The sequence below is a fragment of the Petaurus breviceps genome, unplaced genomic scaffold (genome assembly GCF_028583685.1).
Source record: "Petaurus breviceps papuanus isolate PSGF00001 unplaced genomic scaffold, PetGlider_PUasm1.0 181, whole genome shotgun sequence".
Lineage (NCBI taxonomy): Eukaryota > Metazoa > Chordata > Mammalia > Diprotodontia > Petauridae > Petaurus > Petaurus breviceps.
The window spans coordinates 15,031,649-15,057,673 of NW_027185784.1; the positions used below are offsets into that span (position 1 = coordinate 15,031,649).

The window sequence follows — 26,025 nt, forward strand, 5'->3', positions numbered from 1 at the left end:
AAGAAAGAAAGAAAGAAAGAGGAAGGAGGAAAAAAGGAACTTTATGAGGGAAAAGGGATAGAGGACAAGTTGAAATCAAAATCACAGAATTTCAGAGTTGTGAGAAAACTCAAAGGCCATTTAGTCCAATTCACATATGAACAAGGGTACTCTACAGTATATGCATCAAGTTGTCCTCAGCCCCTGCACAAAGATCTCAAATGAAGTAGACACCAAGATCTTCCAAGACAGTCCATTCCCTTTTGGACAGCTCCAGTGATTAGGAAGCCTTTTCTTACATCGAATCTCAATTTGCCTGACCCCATCTTTTATGCAGTCCTCTTTGTTCAGCCCCTCAAGGCAAATGGAGCAAGTCTGGTCTCATGAATGCGGGGTTTCACCTAGGAGCAGAGATATTGGGAAGGGAAAGACATCCTGCTTTTGGAAGGCAGCATTGTGCAGACTACTGGATTTGGAGTCAGCTCTGCCGCTTACTACCCATATTACTTAATCTCACTGGGTCTCAGTTTCCTCATCTATGTCCTCAAAGACTCCTTCCCAACCTTAAATCTATGATCCTATGACAAGAGAAGATTAATGAGGATTTAAAGGAGTGAGGTGGCAGCAGTGGCTGATTCTGGGAAGGAGGAAGAAAAAGAAGGTTGTGGAGAGGATATAGTGAGATTTTTGTGGAGATGGAAACAAGATGGAAGACAATTGAATATGAAAACTGAAAGATAAGTCAAGGAAGATGCTAAGCTCCTGACTATAGGAGAGGGAGTTAATGATAGGAGCACTGGTGAAAAGGAAAGGAGGAACAGATCTATGGGAAAAGACAATAAGCTTGATTTGGGACATGTAGTTTGAAGTGCCAGTGAGACATCCAAATGGAGATGTCTTGTGGGCAGTTATCAATCCATTTATCTAGATCTTTTTGTCATAAAAGCTTCAAATATGTGGAGCTGCCTTCTAAGAGTCCTCTGGCTGGCCCACTGGATCCCACCATGTTTCATAAAAGAGAAACTGAGGCATTTAGTTCAAGGTCATCAGGAATCCTGACCCTAACTTTGGGGAATTAGGCAACACTACCAATCTATAATGCCCTTCAACCTGGGAACCACATTTCTAGAGGGTGGCAAATCTCCAACAGAGTGAGTAAAGGTGAACCTCTCATCACCTAGCAAAGAACCTGCTGAGTCTGGAAAGCTGTTAAGCTTGTGGTTGGCTGGCACCTGAGCCCAGGGGCTTGGCTGGATACAGTCCAGGAGAGGTGGAGAGACAAACCCTCAGGAGAGATGCTTAAGCCTCCATCTCTCCTCTCACCTTCCATTATATCCTTCCATGGCTTATGATGAGTCCATTAATGAGCCCTGATTGCCAGTGGCCCCATAAAGGCCTAGTTTGCATATAAAAAGGTTGGCTGCTCTGAGAGGAAGTTCATTAATAATAATTGATGTGGTAGAGGCTGGGCTGGGTAGATTCTCTTCTGCTGGTGCTGTGGATTGACCCCTGTGTACCTCTTAATTGAAATGTAAAATGGCAACCTCTTTCAAGGCAATAAGGCATGAAGGGACTGTTTCTATCACCCAGACATCCCATCTCTCCAGACTCTGACCCTGCCCCATACTGAATCTTCAGGATCAAAGTCATGTACAAGACTGATATAGTTAGACAATTCCAAAGGAACTGATTTTTTGTCACCTTCTATGGGGCAGCCAGCTGGTTCACCAAGCCTGGGGTCAGAAAGACCTGAGTTCAAATTTGATCTCAGACACTTACTAACTATGTAACCCCAGACAAGTCACTTAACCCGGTTTGCCTCAGTTTCCTCATCTGTAAAATGAGCTGGATACAGAAATGGCAAACCATTCCAGTGTCTTTGCCAAGAACACCCCAAATGGGGTCATGAAAAATAAGACTCAGCTGAAATGATTGAACAGCAACAACAAATCCACCCAAGGAGCTGTCTCAAAGCATCTCTTTGCCTTGCTTGAAGATACCTTCCACTCAGTCTACCACCTTTCCATTCTCTTAACTTTTCAGGTTCTCAACTATTCTACCTTCCTTGAGAATTTTTCCTCACTGCCTTTCTTTCACCAAACGCTGCTTCTTAGCCTTAACATTCTGTCTCAGCCCCCCCCATCTCCTGCCTCTGTACAGTCTTCCCAGATACTTCTTAGGCCCCTTCTGCTGATGTTCAGTTTGAATTTGGAATAAAAAAGACCTGACTTTGAATCCCACCCCTCACATTTACTTTCTATGTGACCTCCTCTAAGCCCCAGTTTTTGCGTATGTAAAATGAGGCAGTTGGATTAACCAACCTCCGAGGGACCATCCAGCTCTAAATCTGTGATACTAATGTCTCCTGTGGTCTATCCCCACTCCTCCAAACCCAAAATGAACAGAGCTATTAAACCCAGAGCCCCACTCTGTCCCTTTCCCCCTATGATGCTCCCATTTTGTCCTAAAGGTTTTGCTCTATTTTCTGGCTTCCAATCATAAAGGATTTGGGCAGATATCACATCAGATGCTATTGTAATAATGATGGTATTTATTATTTTCTCCATTCTCTCAAATGATTTTTCAATGCATTTGTTCTCTCCCCACCAAGTATAGGCTGGTTAGATCCAGGAAAACACTGGCTTTTTTTTGGCTTCTTTAAACACATTGGTGAATGTACTGGTACCATCAGCTGCCATTAGAATCAACTGCTTCCCACAGCCCTAGTGGTCTGGGGCCATTCCAAGGGAACCTCGCCATCATTTATTATACTTTTATATAAAGGCAACATAATATAGTGAGGGAGCATTGAACAAGGTGCTAAGAGACCTGGGTTCTAGTATTCACTCTATTTCTCTGTGACTTTGAACAAATCACTCAACCTCTCTTATCCCAGTTTCTTCCCCTGTAGAATGTGGAGACCAATGTCTATTCTGCCTGTGTCACAGGCTGTGTGGGGATCAGGAAATATGGATAAAAGGGGCTTTGAGAAGTATAAAATACTTTGGAAATCTAAGGGATTGCTATTATTTTAATAGCATCATAATGGAACTCGGTCTATGTACTGATGATGATAACCACAGTAGTGATACTTCATTACCCTCATGATCCTTTAAGAATGCTCTCCAGGGTGGTAAGGTGGCACAGTGAATAGAGCACTGGCCCTGGACTCAGGAGGACCTGAGTTCAAATGTGGCCTCAGACACTTAACACTTACTGGCCATGTGACCTTGGGCAAGTCACTTAACCCCAATTGCCCTGACTTACCTTCTTCAAAAAGAAAATAAATTTTAAAAAAGAATGCTCTCCAAGCATTCCTCTAAGGCGCAGAGTCCTCCCACTCTGGGGGAGGCAATGTTGTCCAAGATATTCTTTTAGAATGAAAGTTCTCTCAGGGTGGAGAACACTGTAATCTTAAAAGTGGCTTTGGCAAGAACAGGGCACCGTAGGAGTGAGACTTGTGCTGGAATTAGGCTGTCCAACCCCACACTTATTTTAAAATTAATTTAAACCCACAAAGGATCATCTGTATAGAAGCCTCAGAGAGATCATCCTTCCAGAATAAGAGTGAGATCTGAAAAGGATGTTGGGAATCATCTAGGCCAGGCATTTTTTAACCAGCGATCCTTGGGAACTGTGGATAGATTTCAGGGAAACTATGAACTTGGATCAGAAAACAAAAATACATCATTATTTTCACCAAATGCTGAAACGGAGCATTTCCTTCAGAGATAGGCAACCAACCATTGCTTTGAGAGGGGCTCCTTAGGCTTCATCAGACTGCCAAAGTGACCCGTGATGTAAAAGGTAAAGATTCCCTGATCTAGACCATCATTCTTATTTCACAGACAAGGAAACTGAGACCCAGAGAGTGATCATGGCTCTCTAAAGTTAGTGTAATAGGCAGTGCTTACATAGAATTTAGGGGTTGCAAAGTGTTTTACATGTTATCTCATTTTATCCTCACAATGCCTACCTACTTTGGGAGGCAGGAGTTGCTGTCATTCTCATTTTATAGATGAAGAAATGGAGAAAAACAGAGGTTAGGTGATTTGCCCAGGATCACGCAGCTAGTTAAGTGTCTAAGGCGGGATTTGAACTTGGGTTTCCCTGATTTCTGCTCTAGCACTCCTGCCACTGTGCAACCCATGTCGCTCAGCAAACAATTGTTAAATGCTTACTATGTGTCAGGCACTGTGCTAAGATGCAAGACTACAAAGTAAGGCAAAAATGTCAACTGTGCACTTGAGAAATCCCCATTCTAAAAAGGGGGACAACTTGAAAATGATTATACATGTATAAGACACATTTGGAGTAAATGGAAACTAACCGTAAGGGGAAGAGGGGTGTGTATGCGTGTGTGTGTGTGTGTGTATACATGTGTGCAAGGGTGGGGAGGCACATCACAAGTGCAAGGTGCTGGAGAAAAGTATCATGCTATCCATTTAAATAGTTGAAAATAAGAAAGATGAGAGGATTGTGGTAAGCCGTGACTACAAAAACATGACATGTGTAGTCCTAGCATGAGATTGAGGCAGCCTCCAGAGTCACCAGTGACCAGGGATGGGGATGGCTCATTGAGTTGCAGTGGCCTCTGATTTACAGCATTTGAAGTGTTTACCTGACTACTGCTCTAATTCTCCTTGTAACATGCACAGGCCTTGGAGGTATCCATGGAGGGGAGGGAAGAAGAGGCATGTTTCTCTAGTGGGTGACAGAGAAGATGACTGAGGGTTGGTGCTCCTCCCAAAAATCATCTCAGGCCCCATCAATCTCCAGAGATGTGTCATTTCTCTGGGAGACCACTCCTCCCAAATTTATACCTGCCTCCCCAGTCCCATCATGCCCAAGACAAAAAAATTTAATACCTCATATATTTCTCCACATTCCCCAAGTTTATAATGCCATTAGTGTGATCTATGATCTGCCTGTTTACAGAGAGAGCACAAGTAATAATACAGAGAGGAAATGCCCATAACCTTATAAGTGGGAAGAAGGCTCAAGATTGACGGGGAGAGAGGAAGCTTGGAGAGACCAGGAAGAATAACGGGATGCCTGGAGAGAATAATGGAGTACCCTTCACCCCTTAAGAAGAGGTAAGGGTAAGGGCCAAGGTAACAGTCCTAGGTTAGAGATGGGGCTTCTGGGACATCCACATCCTAGATTTCTAGAGTTCCAAAGGGCTCCATTCACTCTTGAGCATTATTGTACGCTTCTCTTGCATCCATCTTTTTCTTCTCATAATATTGACACTAACCTCCCTCTGTTCCCCCTTAACTCTTGTCTTGATTATGCCCTCAACCTTTTCTTTTTCTCCTACAAATCACTATCAGACTAATATCCATAAAGATTAGAATACATCATTGCTCACAAGTTGCTAATGGCTCCCTACTACTCCAAAAAAGTTGAAACTCCTTAAATTGGCATTTGAGGCCTTCCATAATCTCGTTCAAACCTACTTACCCATCCTTGTCTCACATAACACTACCTTGTGTATCTTACACTTTTCCCAGACTACCACTCAAACCCTTTTAGCTGTCTTCTGCATGAAACCCTTCCTCATCCTCTTATCTACTAATGCCTTGCCTTCCAAACAGACTTGTATTGAATTTTTCTGTTTTGATTTGTGTTTATTCTCTTTATGTTTCTTCTATATATAGTATATAATTGTTTATTCTCTTTATATTTCTTCTATATATATGTGTGTGTGGAATATATGTAGAAGAAATATAAAGAGAATATATAGAAACAAATCAAGACAGAATAATTCAATACCATAAACGTGTGTGTGTGCTTTCTTAGAATGAAAGTTCTTTGAGAGTAGGGATTGTCTCATTTTTTGTGTTTTTATTTCCAGTACTTAGCACAATGTCTGCAGATAGTAAATATTTAATAATGCTTGTTGATTGCTCAATTGGGCCCTTGCTCATTGTCTTCTGCTTCTAGAATGCAAGCCCTGATTGCTTCCAACTCCCAGACAAGCTCTACCTCATGAAATTCCACCCATACTTTATGCCTGATGCAGAATGTCACTGCCTTTCAAACACTTTCCCCAAATCACCCCTCCAGATATTCCTCTCCTACTCCGAGGCAGAAGTAATTTCTCCTTCCCAGGATCCACTCTGGTATGCTGTGCCATATTGTGGGACAATGGAAAGAGTCATGATTCTGGAGTCAGAGGACCTGGGTCCAAACACTAGCTCTAAAGCTTCTTTGAGAATTTACTTCCTCTGACCCCATATGTAAAATGAGGGGGCCTGCCTAGATGAAACTCCTTCCAGCTTTACCCAAGGATTCTCTCCTACACATTTATGACATTCTAACTTCTATTTGTTTATATGCCTATATTATCTTCCCTACTAGATTTTAAGATCCCCCAGGACAGGAGCTGTAGCTGACTCATCTTTATATCTCCTGAAGCACCGTAAAAATTGGTGGAATTTGTCCAGGTTGCAGTGAGGGAAGCTTTTTGAGTTCTATGTGATTAAATCAGGACTTCATTTTTTCCCTTCTCTGATCTTCAAGATTAGCAGAAGGGCCTTGATCTAGGGCATGTGATTCACTTGAACCCAGGAAGGAGGGGGTTACTGGTTGGCAGACTCCTAGCTAAGCCAGCGTGGATTCAAGCTAATTGTACTTTTTGGTCTCTTAATAAAGCAAAGCAACCACAAAGCTCAATAGTTTAGTACCAGGTCACTTCCCTTGTACTAGAGATAAAACTGGAGCCAAAGTAAATCCCACAGACTCAGTCAGGCTCCCAGGGAGAGGAAAAGGGAAGGGGGTCTGGACAGAATAAGGAAGTTTGGGGGCCTGGGAGGGTAGAGGGAGAGGGTGGTTGCTAAAGCAGTCATTTGTAGAATTTTGGGTATTGGTTTGACTTGATGCAGGGCTCCTTATAGCCCCCAGCCCTCTAGCCTTGTCTCCAAAAGCATCCTTGCTGCCTGAAGAAGGGACAGCTCAAGGCATGGCTTGTGCCCCAATTCTTGGGAACCAGAACATCTGCCTTCCATTCCTAGACCTGTCACTGGCTATACAGGCCTGATCGAGCCTCTAGCTTGTTTTCTCTGATAAATGGCCAGGACAATCTTTCTCCTCTCGTTCTTAGGGGTGTTATGAAAATGAATATGAACATGTCTAAAAAAGTCTGCGCTTTGTAGGAAAGACAAAGAAATATGCTATATTTAGTCCAGAGAAGGGAAAACTGGAGGAGGGCTTGAAAATAATCTACCAGTGTAAAAATGATTATCACAGGGCCATTCTTCATCTCTACTCAGGAGGAAACAGGAGAAAATGGGTTTACGGTGCAATGTATGGGATTCTAGTTAGATAAAAGGGTGGACTTCCTGACAGGGATATTTGTTACACACTAGAATGGGTGAAAGAGGTCGCTTGCTAGAGATTTTTATGAAAAACATCCATCTCTGGTATTTTTAAAAGGCCAATAAAATGCCCCTCCCCCACACAGGGAATATACTGGCTCTTCTTTCTCCATGGAAGTTTCTCTAGACATAGAGTCAGAAAACACAGATTCACACGCAGGGTCCAACACTTACTAGCTATGGAGCTGTGGGCAAATTGTTCACTCTTCCTCAGTTTCCTCATCTGTAAAATCTAGAAAACTCCAGTAAAATGGGCTTACTTGCTAAACTCAGGACTTCACCTCCACTTTCCTTCACACCTTAGCATGAGTGGTATAGAATGTGCCTAGAACGCATTCCCTCCACACCTCTGCCTTGCAGAAGTCCTACTTTTCTTCCAAGTTTTGCTTGCAGGATGGCTTGTCTTCTGTCTCCTGATTTTCTTTTCCTCAAAGCATCATGTCTATACTTATCCATTTACATGTTGTATTCAAATAGTGGAGTGTAAGTCTGATGAGGGCAGGGATCATTTTGTATCCCAAGTGTCTAACATCATCTTCCCCACAGTGAGTACTTAATAGATTCTTGTTGGATCAGATTAGATTGATTTGAAGCTCTGAAATAGGGATAATAATTCTTATGCTATTTACCTTATAGGAAATGGAAGCTAGATAGTTGAGTGGATAGATCAGGAATCTGGAAGACATGAGTTCAAATCCAGCCCTAGCTGTGTGACCCTGGGCAAGTCACTTAACCCTGTTTGCCTCAGTTTTCTCATCTGTAAAATGAGCTGGAGAAAGAAATGGCAAAACCGTCCAGCATCTCTGGCAAGAAAACTCCAAATGGGGTCATGAAGAGTCAGACATGACCGAAACAGCTGAACAGTAACAAGCTCCTAGTTCAGGAACTTCCTCCAGCAGACACGGCCAGGTCTCTTCTAGCTCCAGAGTCATGGTTCCAGGATCACGCCAAACCCATGGGCCATATTCATAGACTTGTGCTCAGAAACACCTAAATTCTAGTCCTCTGATATTATTTACATTACCACGGGCATGTCCCTTAACCCCATGTGCCTCAGAAAGTTCACCAGGACTTTTCTACTCAAGTCATGGATTGGTTAGGTCTTCAATGTCAGAGGAGGCTTCCATATCAGGAGTTCCCTATGCTGATGGAATCATGGTTCCTTTGAGAATTCCAGTACTATTATTGTTACTCTGAGCTCCAGGGAAACCCTAGAACCAATGACTAGCCAGATGCTTCATGATAACATGGGGGAGAAATCTGGGTAGGGCAAAGCCCTTCAAGGTCTGGGTTTTACCCCTAAGACCTGTTCAGAGGGAAGTCCATGTCACGGGTCGATGGAGGGGAACCCCAGCTGGCACTGAGAGAGAAGTTGACTAAGCTATACTAATATAATTATATAATATATAATGTATATTATATATACCTATAATAAGAGCTATAATAGCAGCAACTCAAATTTCTGTAGCACATTAGGTTCACAAAAAAATCCTTCTAACAGTGAAGCATGGGGCAGATAATGTAACTGCCATGCTCGTTTTACAGATGAAGAAATTAAAAGTCAGAGAGATTCAAGGCCTTACTCATGACCACAGCACTAGTCAATGGCAAAATCAGGGTTCTCAGCTTAGCACATTTCCCTATACCAAAGGAGGGACATTATTTTTATTTCTGCCTTTTATCCAGAGTCTGGATTTCCCTTTCTGATAAAATTGGAAGAAGGACATTTTGAACATGGCCTGTCACCACTGGGTCATGATCTCTCTACTCTTCCTCCATTCTCCATCTCTTTCCCACAAGTGTATGACCTTTCTGTCTATCTGGTCAATCTAGATTGGGAACACCTCTCCCCTATGGAGGGGTCTTGTCTGACTTTATTCACTGTCCTCTGCCTCAGGGCGTCTGGCGCTGACTTCAAATTACTTCTTACTACAATTTCCAGTCATAATAAAAATCACTCATTGCAATTTGGAATATAGTTACTATAACCGGCATGTGTTATTGAACATTCTATTTATAATAAGCATAATTATCCCAGAATAATTATCATTAATATAGTAACAACAATGACCAAGCAGTCCTCTGTTCTGGACCAATAACTCCACCTGAATGAGTCCTTTGTGCAGGAGGAAAAAGGAGGTAATTTTATGTCCCTTGTGACTGTCAACAAAGCCAGTGTTGAAAGTGGAAGACACAAAGATGAAAACCTTACAGTGGACGCAAGATGGTGTGGTCCGGATGAAAGAGTACTTGGCAGCAACATTTATGGCTAACAAAAGGCTCCTGTCTGGAGCCCTCACCTTGGAATTAGGAGGAAATTAAACCCATGGAACTATCCATGAAAGAGCTGAGACACGGGGACTCCTCTGATGTCTAAGAGGGTTGGTCTTGACTCTGCCCAGAGTGTTATTTATGCTCCATGCCCAGAGAGCACCCTCCCCTGGAGATGGGAAATCTGGAGTAAGCTCAGTTAGAACAATTCAGATGGGTGGTTATGAGCTGGATCTGGAACATGACTTCATCACTACTGACTTCTCCTTTCTGGGAGACCCATTAGACACAACCCTAGACCAACAGAGGAACACTTGAAGATACCCACTGATGACACAAGAGATTGAAAGATCATAAACTCAGAGCTGAAAGAAAGGACAGTGATCATGTCATCCAACCTTATTTTAAAGACAATGAAACAGGCTGAGAGATATAATGTAACTTGCTCAAGATCACAAAGGTAATAAATGACAGTGCCCAGATTCAAATTCTGTTCTTTTAACTCCATATCCAACACTTTTATCTACCATCATGCTTCCTTCCACATGGCTGCAATGTCCCTTAGCCTCAATGTTCTCTTCTCTGTATTTATTCATCACATTTCTCTCACTCCCAAGTGGAGACTGGTCTGGTCCAAGAATATAGCAATAATCCTGTCACATTACACCATGGTCAGCTGAAAGGGATTGGATCTTGATAATAAGAATAATGAAAAATAGCAACACAACAAACAACTGACATTTATACAGGGTATCCCAAGAAACTTAGTGCATTTTTACTGTTGGTGGAATGGTAAACCAGTCCAATCATTCTGGAGAACAATTTGGAACTATTCCCAGAGGGCTAAAAAACTATACATGCCCTTTGATCCAGCAAAACCACTACTAGATCTGTATTCCAAGGAGATTAAGGAAAAGAGAAAAGGATCTATATGTAGGAAAACATGGAGAGACTTATATGAACTGATGGAGAAAATTGTACACAGTAAGAGCAATATCCTAAGGATGATCATCTATGAAAGACTTATGAACTACTATGAAAGATTGTGATCCAAGACAATTCCAAAGTACTCATTATAAAAAAAAAATCCTATCTGCCTACAGAGAGAGAACTGGTGAACTTCGAGTGCAGATTGAAGATCATTTTTTCACTTTATTTTTCTTCCTTTTTTGCAATAGGGCGAATATAGAGATATGTATTGTACGACTTCACCTGTATAACTGATATCATATTACTTGCCTTCTCAATGGGGAGGGGCTGGAGGGAAGAAGAGAATTTGGAACTTAGTCTCTTAAAAATGAATGTTTAAATAAGAAAATGATATATTTGTGTTTATATGATACTACATATGTGTTTATATGTGTATAAATACTACATATATTAAATGTATTTTAAACTTTATATCCCTGAAGTCTTTGTGCATTTTAAAATTTATCTTCCTTAAGTGAAGCTTTAAATCCACTAAAATTTTTGAAATACCTTGGAGAGCACCTCAACATCTAAGAATTTTATTGAAAATAAACTTCATGGGCAGGGAGTCCAAGTAGTAGTAACATTCCCCTTTAGTATATTAAGAAACAGACTCATTTTAATGATCTAAAATACATTGAATTATTTACTAAAAGGTGGTCAAGTAGGGACAGTGTGGAACACTGGCTCTTGAGGCAAAGGACCTGGGTTCAAATCCCTGGGCAAGTCATTTCATCTCTCTGGGTCTTCATTGCCTCATCTATAAAATGAGGGGGTTGAATAGAATGGTGTCTGATAACCCCTTCTGACTGTACATCTAGAATCTTAAATACCTTCCACATCCTAGACACCCCACTACATCTGACAGACACACAACAAATTATTTCCCTGTTTTTCAAACCCAGAGAAAAACATCCTGGTGTGAAACACATCAGTTGGGTTGACTTAAGACACAAATTCAATCCAGAAATACACAACAAAAGTTCAATTCTCTGGGATAAACCAATATCAAAGAAGAAAAGGAACCAAAGGTAACTCAGGCCAGGGGTGAGAAGGAAGGTACTGATATGACTCTGGAACCCCCTCCTGCACAGGAGGTCTGGAGGTTGACAATAACCCAAGATCAACTGAAGAAGAATTAGCGGGCAAAGGCCATCAGCGGGCTCTTCTGTTCTTCTCCCACACAATTTTCTCTTGTCCAGCTTTCATTCTCCTTTCTTCCACTACCCCAACACCCTTCTGGGTGTTTCCAACAGCAAATCTTCTCTAAGATGAAGAGAATTTCTAGTAGCTACTCTCTGTCCAAGGCTGACACAAACATCATGGCCCTTTCTCTCTACATCATGAGGATGCCACTCTTACAGACGAAGCCCTGGTGTGTCTGTCTAACACTTAAGAAGCAGCAATGGGCTCTTCTCTCTTATCTCTCTCCCCTCCCCTCTGATATTAAAATCATCAGGGGCAAACCTCCTACCTCCCTTTACGTGTGTATTCTTATATGTGTACATGTTGTATCTGCACCTCAGTCAACAAAAAGGTGTGCATACACATATATTGGAATCTCTCTGTCTGTATCTCTCATGCATATGTTATATATATACACACACATATAAACATATACACGGCTATATATGCACATTATATACACATGTATGTGTATATATGCATTTTTGTATATATATACAGATACACTTAGCACCGTGCCTGGAATATAGTAGGTATAAAATGTTTGTTCACACACATATATGTACATATACCTACGTGTATACATACACATATATTTATTTACTTTTTTAAAACACACAATATACATATATTCATATCACATATATACATGTATATTCATAAATGTGTATATATACACTTATGCACTTAGCACAAAACCTGGCATATAGTAGGTGCTTAATAAATGTTTGTTGATACACATATATGTATACATATCCATATATACATATACACATTTGCTTATTTTCTCTTGCTTTTTAAAACATACACATATGCACACACATTTAACAACTGGAAAAAAGGGAGAAAACAAGGAAGAACAGGAAGATGAAAATATCTTTCAAGATAATTAAATGCTTGGGGGGGGTCTTAGAAATCCTTCAGATAGCTCCATTGTTTCTATCTCATCCTCTCTGTTTACAATTGCCCCCCCCATTTTATTATTGTACAGTCTGTTCTATGAACAATACCTTCAGCCAAATATATTCTTCTCTAAGACTATGATGATCTACTTCCAAATGTCTCTTTATCTCTGTTCTCACCAATGTGTTTTTTCTCTTTGGGAACTAAACCACCTCAAAGCCTAGTCAAGTATTCACGTCCGAAGTCTTAAGACCAGAAAGGACCTTCCCAGCCACTTAGCATGTCGCCCAGGCCCTATCAGGATGTCACACCTAAATAATCCTCAAAAGATGTTGGGCACTGATTCTGTGACCTCTCATCAACCAAACTCATCTGAAATATCTACCACCTAGCAGTCAAGAAGCCTAATATATTATCCAACACAAGTTTTCCCAGTAATATTGAAGTTCATCTTTTTCTGGCTTTGTCTCCGATAGGATCCTAGAATAGGTTGTTACATATATGAATTCATATTTAATTCTTTACAAACCTCCCACCTAATCCCACCCTCACCCCTACTCCTACATACTCTTGTATTTAAAAGGAAATAAAATCTCTTTCCTCCCTCCCCCCCTTTTTTTAAAAAGGGAACACCTTAAAAACTGCTGATTTTTCTAATTTTTGTTTCCATAACAGATCTCTCTCCCTTCCCTTCTCTAGTCCCCAGAATTTTCAGAATGACTACTGAGAAAGTAGGAAGCAAAATGGCCCATTTCCTATTGTAATCTGGTAACCACAGATCTGGTTGTAAAGGGAAACAAAGCTTTGGGGTTTTATGTTCCTAAAGACAAACTGAACCAATTGCCATACTCTCAACAAAGCTTGCCTTTTCCTGCCTCTATACTTTTGCTCATGCTGTTTCCTCTTCCTGAAATGCTCCCTCTCTACCTATCTGCTTATCATCCCTTTTCTCCTTACAAAACACATCCTCCATCTTCATCTACTAGAATCTCCCACTTCTTTAAGAACCAGCTGGAAAGGCAGAAATGATCATTTACCTTTGAACTCCTAGAATGGTGGCTTTATCACTCTTTCAGCAGTTGCCTATCCTGTAGTTATTTATGTGTGTTTTATCTCCTTTGATATATTCTATGCTTTACATCAAAGGACTGCATCATCTATCTTTGTGTCCTTCTTGGTTCCTAGCATCATGTCTCACAGAGAAACAAGCAGCTTGGTCTGGAATTAAGAGTTAGGAGAACTGGGTTCAAGTCCCAGCTTTTCCAAACCCTTTCTAACTGTATGGCTTTTGGCAAATCACTTACTCTCTCTGAGCCCCAGTTTCCTCATCTGTAAAAGAGGGATAATAATACTTGCAGCATTACTTGGACATTTCTCTGTAAAATAAGCAATTACTGATCCCTACAGTGCTGTAGGAATGCAAGTGATAATTAATAGGATCTCAGTCAATATTGCCTGACTGCATAAATGTCACCTATTAATGACAAGGATTCAACAAACGTTATTTTGATGTTGAATGAAGGAGCACCACCAATCATCCCTTGAAATTTCCTGCTTTCTTTGAGTAAACTTCAAAATTAGACTCTCCGATTCCTTGTCTCAGTAGAGCCTGATGGGGATCAAAACTGGAGTGCCCATCATTACCCTGCTCCTCCAAGTCTCAGAGACAAAGGAACATGTCATCTGTTGTCACCTCTGTCTAGCCAGAGTAAGCACTTACAGATGCTTGTAATGTAATTACTATTACATGTGTCTGTGAAGAGAGAGAGAGAGAGAGAGACAGAGACAGAGAGTGAGACACCCTAGCTGGTTTGCAGGGATGTTCATTGACTCCTTCTTTCTCTCAAACAGCCCCTTTCCTTCTGGCCTCAGGACAGGGCAGTCGTTCCTAGGGCTGGTGTTGTTGTGCCATGTGATGATGGGCTAGGCTACACACTCTCAACAGGAGAGTAAAATCTGAATCCTACCTGGGAAGTAGAGTAAGAGAGTCTAGCTTTGTTCACGTACTTTGACTTCAGGATTGTTTTTAGAACATCACCGTACTGTCTCCCATAGTGAATTCGACTGAGATTAAACAAAAATGTTTTCTGAGTGCTATTTTTATATTTCTCCTAAGCATCTGTACTAGGCAAAGTACTTTACCAGCTGCTCTGAGTGGTATAAACCACTATAATAAATAATATTGACTTACATTTGTAAACAACATTCTGAAGTGCTTTCAAAGAAAGAACCCTGCCTCCTAGATCTCCCTTTCAAATTTCTGGTCTACTGCTTAGTCCTTGTGCATGTAGGCAAGTCATTTCACACCCTGGACTTAGGAAGGAATTGACCTATGGAAGTTTTAAGGTCTCTTCCAGCTCTAAATCTGTGATACTTTGATTTGATCTTATCTCACTCTGAGTCCTTGCCTCATAAGAACATATGGTCTAAACAGAAAACAACAGAGAGAATTTTTCAATACTAGCATTGAAAAGCCATCAAAGGTCACTCTGTGAAATCTGGTTTAAAAATATACAGTATGGTGGGAGGAAAGAGTGAGGCTTCCGAATGGCTGCACTACTCTCACCAAATCTCTTTTCTCTCCGCTCTTTCAGTTTCTCCTTCCTCTTCTATCATATGACTTCTTTTCCTTCTCCTCTTTGTTGTTTTTATCTATTAGTCCATATATATGTGAATATGTACACACACACAGACTAGGTAGGTGTATGTACATATATATGTGTGTATGTGTATATGTATACATATATATACACACACATACTCTTTCTCTATTGAACATATACACAAACACATATATGTATAGAAAGTTATTAATGTATACATATATATGTGTATATATACTCTCTCACATGGAATATATACATATGCACATATGTATGTATGTGTGTATCTATATATAGATATACATACATATTTATTTTTTCCCTGTTCCTTTAAAAAAAAAAGCACATGCACATATATAACAACTGGAGAAAAGACAAGATAACACAAGAATTGAATGTGTGTGTGTGTGCATACACTAGGGGAGGGGAGGGTGGAGAGTGAGGAGGGGACATTTCCTAGGACTGATTCCAGGTAGAAGAACATTATCATGGATATGTGAGATGTGAGAAGGTATGAGAGGTATTCCCTCTCTGTCTTTACTTTGAGATTATACACACACATATACACACAAACATATAGAGAAAGTGTATACTGATATATACATACACACATATACATACATGTATAGTGTATGCCCCCTAAAATCTTTATTTTGAAATGCCACATCCTTCAGGGAGCCTTCCTTGACCATTCCCCCCCAACATATGAAAATGTTTTGTCTCTTCTCCAATTTTCTCTAGGGACAATTGTTTGAATCTCTCCTTTGTCCCATTGCTCTCTACCTTGCATTGTAGGAATGTAGAACTGTCCTGACCAGTCCTTTTGAGAAGAGGATGCTAGTAGCGATGGAGGCCTTCTGGTATAGGGCAGAAATCTCCCAGCCACCTCTTTGCCCTACTCAACCCCAGGGAAATTTTCCCCCTCCTTTGAGACCAGCATAACCAGCCATTCCTATCCCCAAGCCCTGAAAGCTTGGGGAAGTAGAATCGTCATGACCACGGCAACTTTAGAGGGGTTGCAATGTGAGGGTACCAGTGCCAGAGGTGCTAAGTTCACCCTCCCAGCTATCTCCACGGTACTCACACTTCTTGCTTCTGCTTCCGCGTCTCTTCTCCCACAAGTCCAAAGGTTAGGAGCTATTCTGCCAGTCCACAAGGGCAGGGCAAAACATGGCAGGGAGCAGGGAAGGGGTGTCTGAAGAAGATTCAGCTGGGAGATTTCTTCCCCAAACCAGCAAGCATCCCTTGCTCATGTGTGATTGTCCTCGTGATTGTCATACCAAGGATATTGGCATCACCAAGATGGCCATTAGCTTCCTTGTGTTCATCTGTTTTCACCCTGCCCCTCTCTAAGAGAGGATGGTCTTCTTGAGGTCAGGGACTGTCATTTATTTATCTTTGTATCACCAGAGTTTAGTACAGTGCTATCAGGTGCTCAATAAATGCTTGATTAATGGATGAATCAATTAATAACATAAAGGACAAATTGCAGAGAGATAGTGTTTTGTTCTCCACTCCCTTAAAAAAAGGTCAGGCTTGACTTTTATCTTATGGAAGTTCCAGTTCAGCCTGGGCAAGGTCCAGCATAGGCACTATTCCAGGGGCTTCCTTACTATATATCCTGGGAGGCTGAGTCTCCCCTCCCGTTGAGCACTGAACTGTTGGGGCCACTAGAAAAAATCCAGAACAAGCCTGGATTTTGTATGTGGCATGTGTCTCTACCCCGTGCTTCCTACCACCTCTGACTATAATCCCAGTATCTCATAGAAACCTGGAGAAGGGAGGTGGAGAGGCTGTTGAATGGTGATGGATAGCAACTGCCAACCCCATTGTGGTGCTCTCCAATTCCCAATACACCTCCTGGTGCCTGAGGATTAAATTATAAACTTTGTTGGACTGTGTACATAGTCACAGCCTTCATAATTGTACTCTGGTACTGCATGTTCCCTTCCTGCTCCCCAGAACTTTGTAGACAATGCACACAGTTCTCTGGAGTGACTCTGTAGATCACCTGGTGCCCTAGGGTAGCCATGGCATTGGAATTCGATCTACCAGCTTTATTCTAAGCTAGAGTGGAATTTGTCTGTAAATGAACCTCCCCAGACTAGAGGAGAATCAGACTATCTTCAGGGGCAGAACATCATGTGTTTGCTTTTTGATTTTTCTGTACCAGGTCATAGGGCATCATCATCTTGGAACTGACTGTCCATTGATGCTCAGGGACAGGCAAAGCCCTGATGATTTTGCTTTACTTGTCTCATGCTTCCCCTGTGACCCACCATTCATCATACTGCCCAAAGGTGCCCTACCTCAGGAAGCTTCACTCGACCCTCCTGGAAGGAGCAGGTCTGGGGGTCATGAGTACAAACATGGCGGTATTTGCACCAGTGGCAGCGGTAGGGGCTCTCTACACAGGACAGGCACCTGAACACAGACAGAAAAAGAGAGGAAGAGGATATCAATAGGACGTTTCAAATCCAAAAGAAAGCTTCTTCCATTCTCTGGGTTCTAATGGATAATATCTAATGCTATTGTTCTGGGTGCTTGTAAGAACAGGAAGCTCGCCTTTCTAGCACCATCACCTAATTACAATTGGACTTTTAGGGTAATAGATTCAAAGCGGAAAAGACCTTCACAGCCATCCAGCCCAAAGCCCTCATCTCACAGAAGAGGAATCTTTTCTACACAGAGGTTAAATGATTTGCCCACGGTCACATGGTCAGCAGGAGAGAAGAGATTGGAATCCATGGCCCTGACACCACATCCAGTGCTCTTTCCGCTGACTACGATGCCTCCCACATCTGCTTCTGAAGAGCAAGGAGGGAGGAATATACGAGACAAGCTCTGATTTCCTAGGATGCTGGATCTTAAAGATCCTCATTCTGTTACATCTCATTGTCTGTGGTCCTGAACAGAGGCTAGTGGAAGCTAGCTGATGGGGACCACCCTTAAGTCAATAAGTACCAGAGGAGGTCTCTAATTTGGAACATCCCTCCTACTTTCTCTCACAACCAGGGATGGATCATTGTGCATGGTTCTCCATCCTTCCTCCCCTCTCCCACCCCTCCCTCACCAACCCCTCTTCCCCCCAAGGAAAAGAAAATGAAGTGGGGAGGGAGCGACTTACGAATTGTGGACGCTGCAGTTGTAGAAGACAAAACTGGTGCTGGCGAAAGTCATGCCTGTCTCCTTAGACTTGAGCTGCAGCTGGACAATGTGGTGATCCCCTGGGAAGGGAAGAGTCAGCCAGAAGTAAGATGGGAAGGCTGGGGCCCTTTAAATCTTCTCAACCAATCATGACATGAAATATAGGTATATTTTGAAGCTAGATTCTGCCTTTATTGATAGAGGTGGGGTCTCAATGAGCTCCAAAGGAATATACCCTATAAAATTCAAATCATTGTTGGGCCATTTATACAACCCTGGTTCTTTCATTCATTCTAGGGGTAATGGTCTTCCCAAGGACAGTTTCAAAACTCTATTTCTATTTAATAATTTTCTTTGATTCTAGATGGCCTTAATCTCTCGTTTCTCTCCATATGTGTACAAAGAAACACAACAACATATACAAATATATTTATATGCACATCATAACATTGTAGACATATACACAGTGACTACAGAGCTACAAAAGATCTCACACATTTTTCCATATAGACGTACACACAGAGAGACACGGGGATACTTCTAATTCATTTAGACATGGACTTGATCCAGATGGATTAAGGTGTGCAATCTCACAGTAGCCATGACAAACTTCAAAATACCCCGATATGTCAAGGATCTGGTGGTTTTATCAGGATGGTCAATCCATTCACTAAAGCAGATCCTCCTTCCTCTATAACAAAGGTGGGGGTCCACAGATAGATTTCAAGGGGTGTACAAATTGGAGGGGGAAAATATGTCTTTATTGTCATTAATTACTAACTGAAATTTAGCAGTTCCATCAATTATTTAAGAAAAATTACTTTGAGAAGGGGTCCCTAGATTTCACCAGATTTCCAAAGTGGGGGGATATTACATGTTACAAAGGAAGGTAAGAACCCCTACTCTGTAACCTAAGTATACATGGCCTTTGAGAGTAGCTCTGACAAAAAAACAAACAAACAAAAATTCCATCATTACCCTATATCCTAATGACCCTATCTAATCCATCCCTGATCCCATCCTCATTTTTTGTTGTTCAGTCATTTTCAGTCAGATCTGACTCTTTGCAACTCCATTTGGGGTTTTCTTGGTAGAAATACAGAAGTGGTTTGCCATTTCCTTCTCCTGTTCATTTTACAGATGAAGAAACTAAGGCAAACAGGATTAAGTGACTTGCCCAGGGTCACACAGCTAATAAGTGTCTGAGGTTGGATTTGAACTCAGAAAGAGGAGTCTTCCTGACTCTATCACTATGGAGCCCCCTAGCTGCCCCATACTCAAAGCTTTCTTCAAAAATTCCTTGAAATTTATGATCAAAAGACTTTATGGGCTTAGAATATAGATCTAAATCTGGAGGGGACTTCAGAGGCTATGTAGTCCACTCCCTCCCTATTTTCGTCTGACAAATGAGGAAAATGAGGCCCAGGGAGAATAAGAGACTTGTCCAAGGTCACATAATTAGTAAGTATCATTAATGGAATTTGAACCCAGGTCTTCTAACTAGAGAGCCAATGATCTTTTCACTATACCACAATGTACAATCTATGGTATGTTTTGTAGCCATAGCCTTTGAGAACCCTGGTTCATGATGAGGCATCAAAATAGAACTTTAGTGGGTGTTCCCTCCTATAAGAAAGCAAAAAGTTTGGTTTTTTACACATGCTTGAATTCATAGACATATATATTCATAGACATATATATACATATACATACACACACACATACACATATATACACATACACACATACACACACACACACAAAATACCTATAAATCTAGATTCTTTCCCACCTTCCCCTCCTAATGTCCCCAGACTGAAGGTTCTGTCTGGAACAGGAATCATGGGAAATCATCAGCTACTGTCATTGCCAGAGGTGGAACCCATGTTTAATTCACAGAGATGACCCCTGGGATCTCCCCCTCAACCCCAGATTCTCCTCCTTCTCAGACAGCCTCATTAATCAATCAGTATGAAGGAAACTTGACAAGACTAAATGGGAGAGACAACATGGAATTAATTTGCCCAGGTCAGTTCTGTCCATCGCTAGCTTTGAGAGATGCTCTCTTTCCAATCTCCTTTTCCTCTCATTCCTGATCCCTTGTACTACTGGCTAGTAACAGGCAGTTACAATTCTGGAAGGGAGTGGGGTAAGGGATAGCCCTGGGAGCAGTTGTCCGGTAGTGCAGAGAGAAGGCAAAGAAGGCTGATATCAGTACCAAGTCCCCAAATCTTAGCCCTGTTCTCATGCTGCCATTTGTCATGATTTTTTCCAGGTCCTGATTCTGCTCTTCCCTATATACAATCCAAGCTATATCCTAAAGTTGTTTTCCTGATTCCTTTCCCTTCATCGTTCTACTGAGTGTGGGGATTCTCCCTCAGTCACAAATCCTTGTTTTGTCTACAGAAGAAGGACCAAAGGTAAGGAGGTGCCCAGGCTCAGATTCCCAGGGTGATGGAAGGACATCTTATTCCCATCACCTCGGGCTCCCTTTACTGGCTTCCATTTTCCCCCAGCCTGGGAAGGAGAAAGCACCCCAGTTTCTCCTGCCAGGATTTGCTGAGAAGGGGCAGTGCGTACAGACTGAAGTCATGTTAGAGGTCACTCACCATTCTCAGTGATGATCCGAGGCACTTCCTTAGCTGCAGGTGAATAGCATTGAATTTGGTTGCCCACCACTAGGCCATCCATCTCAGACAGGTCTTCAAAAGTGCAATTGACACCAGCTGACAGTTCTGGGACATTATAGGTTTCCAAGACCAACTGTGAATTCAGAGGGGATAGGGAGAGATAAGAAGAAAGAAAAAAAAATTAAAAGAGAAGAAAAGTAAAAAGGGAAAGGGGAGAAAGAAAATAGAAAAAAATGCAGAGAAATGAGAGAAGAGAAGAAGGAGAAAATGAAAGTGGAAAACAGGCAGGAGAAAAAGAGTAGAGGAAAGATTAAAATGGATGAAAGGAGGGAAAGAAAAGACAAGGGAATAGAATAGAAAAGGGAAAAGGGAGAAGGGGAAGAAAGACGATGGAATAAACCCCACAGAAGGGATAAAAAAGGAATATAGAAAGGGGAGTAGGGCAAAAAGGGATAGATAAAGAGAGAAAACTGTTCAAAACCTAAAATCTATAGAACAGAACTTAGCCCTTGGGAACTGGAACTCCAGTAGGCAGCACAATATTTAGGAAAAATGAACAAAGAAGGGGGAAGGTGCTCCTGACTGACATTTACAATCATTCCTTCCCCATCTCTACTGAATCACCACCTTCCCCTCCTTCTCCTATGTACTGTATCCCTTGAAGAGCAGACCACTGTCCTACTTTTAGTGAGAATTTTGGTGGTCCCCATAGTGTAGTATGAACATTCATTCTGTAGTTTTCTCCCACTGGCCTCTGAAGAATCTAGACCATGCTGTAGATAACATTGCTTCTATTCAACATTCATTCATTCAATTGGTCCACAAAGGTTTTTTAAGAGCTCTCTGTTTGCAAACCATTGTTCAACCTACTAGGGAAGATAGCAAGTTTGATTAAGAGTAGGTCTTGTTGCTTGGTGATCATATTTGGAGTGAAGTCTTTTGGAAGCTACCATATGCCCAAGTTTCTCTTTGAAGACTGAGACCTTGAGAAAAATTCTCCAGAATCCCTCCTCCAAGTTCCTCCACCCTTCCTTACCAGCACATTGTACTGTGAGACAGAGATGTTGTTAGGATGTACTGTCAGACGGACACACTGCTTCATCTCAGAGGCAAACCTGCGAGGCTCCCTGGATCTCTCACATCGCTCCTTCCTGGTACACCTGGGGAGAGATACAAAAGCAGCGTGTAACTTAACATGACAGAAGAAAAGGAGTCCAAATTTCTTGGTAGATTGGGGCTTTGAAGAGGGTATGACAAGTGGGGACTGCTGAAGTGTGAAGATAAATGAAAATCCATGTAGTGTTTATAATATAATTACAACACTCTCTAAAGTACATGCCTGATGCCCATCTGCATGTGATAGTGTATAAGGTATTGTCCAATGCAAGATAAATAGATGACGACCCATCCCTATGAGACAGCTAACAGTGATGAAGTCATATTAAGGCTCCACAGAAGAATGCATGAGCATTGCACAAATGAAAAGATAATACATAGGGGAGTTGTTTATTATGTTGGTGCTGCAAATGAGGCTCTCACCATTTTAGAGCCTTCATTATATTAGGCTGATATGACTAGGGATTTACTGGATTTTAGGGGAGGTTTGATCTCAGTATATAAGAAGTGATGATATTAGCTTGAATTTAGTGTTTTTTGTCAATGAAGTCCTTTCGACATATTTATTATATTCATACAAGTGTTTTGATGCAGATAGTATATTGTTTTACCCATCTTAGAGAGAAACTCTTGTTCAAGCTCATATATTAATACAGGAATCATGCATTAATAGCAAAGAAGAGGGATAGGAGTAAAACTTAGGTATTCTGACTCCATCTAGCAGTTTTCCCCACTCTGATGATTCTGTCGCACCTATACAAACTCATTTAAAGTGGGGTTCTACCATAATTAGGTATAAGCAGCGCAGGGCAGCTAGGTGGCACAGAGGATAGAGTGCCAGGCCTAGAATCAGGAAAGCTCATCTTCATGAGTTCAAATCTAATGTTAGACACTTGCTAGTTGTGGCACCCTAGGCAAGTCACTTCACCTTGTTTGCCTCTGTTTCCTCATCTGTAAAATGAGCTGGAGAAGGAAATGGTAAACCAATCCAGTATCTTTGCCAAGAAAACCCCAAATGAGGTCTTGAAAAGTCAGACACAGCTAATCAACAAACAGAAAATCAGCAGAGTAATGCATGGTGAGAGGAGGCCTTGGAGCTGTACAAGAAGAGGGAAAGGGATTGGGAGGAATCCTCTACTCTCAATTAGCTGGGGAAAGCTTTTAAGAAGAGGTAGGAGAGAGCCTAGTCAGTCTGTTAGGAGAGGTGCTTGCAAGGTGTGGTCTGGGAGAATGCTTCACATTAGAATAATGTTTCAATATCTTTGGTGGGATAATTGAATGAATGCATCTTCCTAGAAGGACAGAAAGGATAGGATGATGCCATAACCATGATCACACAATTTAATATTGTAAAGGATTGCAGAGCTCAACCAATCCAAGCCTCTCATTTTACTGATGGAGAAACTGAGGCTAAGAAATGTTAAGTAACTTGCCCTAAGATCACACAGGTAGTGAGAGGACCATGAAAACACATCTTCTGACCACAAATTTAGTGTTGATTTTATATATTTTTCACAATGCCACTTTGGATCCCACACCAAACTGGGAAGGACTTTGAAACAGATGGTGATGGGGGCAGCTAGGTGGCACAGTGAACAGAGCACCGGCCCTGGAGTCAGGAGGACCTGAGTTCAAATCCGGCCTCAGACACTTAATACAAAAACTAGCCGTGTGACCTTGGGCAAGTCACTTAACCCCAACTGCCTTCCAAAAACCAAATTTAAAAAAATCAACAGAAATAGATGGTGAGGATATCATCCCTAGTCTATGGTGGTTCAGGAATTCTCTATTTACAATAACTTGGAAACAGGCTACAGGGATGGGGAACCTGTAGCCTTGAGGCCACGCTTTGTTCTGTGAAGTTTGTATTCAGTCAAAGGGGCACATTTGAGGACCTAGAGGGCCACATGGGACCTCGAGGTCCCACCCCTGAGATACACAAATCACTAAAGGCAATGTGGAGGTCTATGGAGGGGTAGGAGCCCAGAGAATTAGATATTAAGACTGACATTAAGAGTGTAGAAGAGAATAGGCATATTCAGGATATGATGTGAAGGTCAGAGCAAAAACACTTGACAACAAACTAAATGTGTAGGATGAAGGACGATGAAGGGGGTAAAATCATCCAGAAGTTTCTTGATTAGAAGGTTGGTGGCAAATCCCCATGTTGCAATTGCAGTCCATTTTCTTTTGCTCTGACCTACATATATTAGCCCTTCCAGCTTACGAAATCTGCTTTTATATCTTCTCTTTCCCAGCCTAAATCGTTCCAATTACTTTTCCTCCAAAACACTGTTTTGCAGTCTTTTGAGGATCACTGTGGCTTTTTGAAGGAGGAGTCTTCCAAGTTACGCCAAAGCCTTTCCTAGGCCTTCCTGCCCAGAAGATGAAAGGTCGGATCTTAACACTGACACCTCAAGTACATTGTCTAGAAGATTGATAGAGGCAACAGTGACTGCCTAAAAGTCTGTGGAGTTAATTTAACAGGCCAGCTCCTGTACAGAGAACTCCATTACCTTTAGCCATTAAGCTAATATTATGGACTTTTCCAGGGTGTTTGCAGCTGACGTCGCTATTAATAGTGTTATTATGCCCATTAACAGTGAGCCCAGGAGAGCCGGTATGGCTTTAAATTATTCACTGACTCCCCAACTTTGAAGTTCCCATTTCCAAGTGCAATAAACTGGCCTGCAAAGTGTCTCTGATTAGATTGTGAGGAGAGAAAATGGAGCTACACCTAGACCTAACATCACCCCAAATGGTAAATTGAGCATCAAGATCAAAAGGGAGGAAGCACTGGTATCCTCTTGTTTTCTCTCTCTCAGAAGATTCATGGGCATTTGCTTAGTAGGTCCCAGTGCTGTTCCATTCTTTACTAGTCCAATGGTCTCTAGAGGGATTTGAGGAGGGGGAATCTTACTTAGTCCAGCTTCTTCTCCACAAAATGAATGACCCAAGAACCCTCTGAGTTTCCCTTGGAAGTTCCTGCCACCATTAGGGTCCTCTGCCCTTTCAAATGATTCAACAACAGAAATAGATATGATTTCATTAATGGAAATGACATTACAAAAGATGCATTACTATATACTTTGCTTCTATGCCTGAAGAACATAAGGGATCTGTCCGTCTGACTTGCAGCTCAATCCTCCTACATGCCTTACTTACCCTCTGTTAGAATGGGAGCTCCTTGAGAGCAAGGATTATCTTGCCTTTCTATGTGTATCCCCAATATTTACCACAGTACTTTGCACATAGTAAGCACTTAATAAATGATTTTTCATTCATTCATCCATCCATCCATTCATACATACCTACATACATACAAATCTACAGCTTCAAACATTAGTTAATTCCCTCCCTCAATTCCAAGTAAAAATCCAGAACCAAATCTAGCTTGCCACCCAGCCTAGAGAGGGGAGATAGGGAAGAACTAGCCTGCATACTCTTCCTTTTGCCCAGAGAGGTAGCAAACCCCAGGGACAGAGAGAAAAGGAAAGGGCAGGGGAAGGAAGAAAGACACATTAGCAGTGCCTATGAATAGCCTTTCTGATTCCTTACTGGGAGTCCAAGAGGGACACCGGGAAGCAAGCTACCCAAGTACAAGAATATCAGGTTTAAGGTCACTTCCAGCCATGTTTTGACATTTCCACTCTCTCTCAGGAGCCTATAAAAGGCAAGGCCAGAAGTGTGGAGAAGTACAGACAATTGACCTTAAGTGTGATGTGATAATGAAGCGAGAAGAATGGATCCCTTCTGATATCTTAAGGGGTCTGTCAAGGACTATACACATTGGCTTACCAAGGAAAATGAGTTCTGAATCCTTTAAGTGAGAGCTAGGAAATG

At 41.6% G+C, this 26,025-nt stretch overlaps 1 protein-coding gene across 2 annotated transcripts in view; it reads right to left on the minus strand.

Moving 5' to 3' along the window:
• Positions 1-26,025, minus strand: part of PLXNA4 (plexin A4) — a 780,904-nt gene that overhangs the window by 124,940 nt on the left and 629,939 nt on the right. For both annotated transcript variants that reach the window (XM_069087251.1, XM_069087250.1), the window contains 4 exons: positions 22,103-22,226; positions 21,046-21,199; positions 18,417-18,516; positions 17,599-17,713 (listed from right to left, as the gene is read on the minus strand). In XM_069087251.1, coding sequence (XP_068943352.1) covers positions 17,599-17,713; positions 18,417-18,516; positions 21,046-21,199; positions 22,103-22,226 — 493 coding nt within the window. The remainder of the gene's footprint in view (positions 1-17,598; positions 17,714-18,416; positions 18,517-21,045; positions 21,200-22,102; positions 22,227-26,025) is intronic.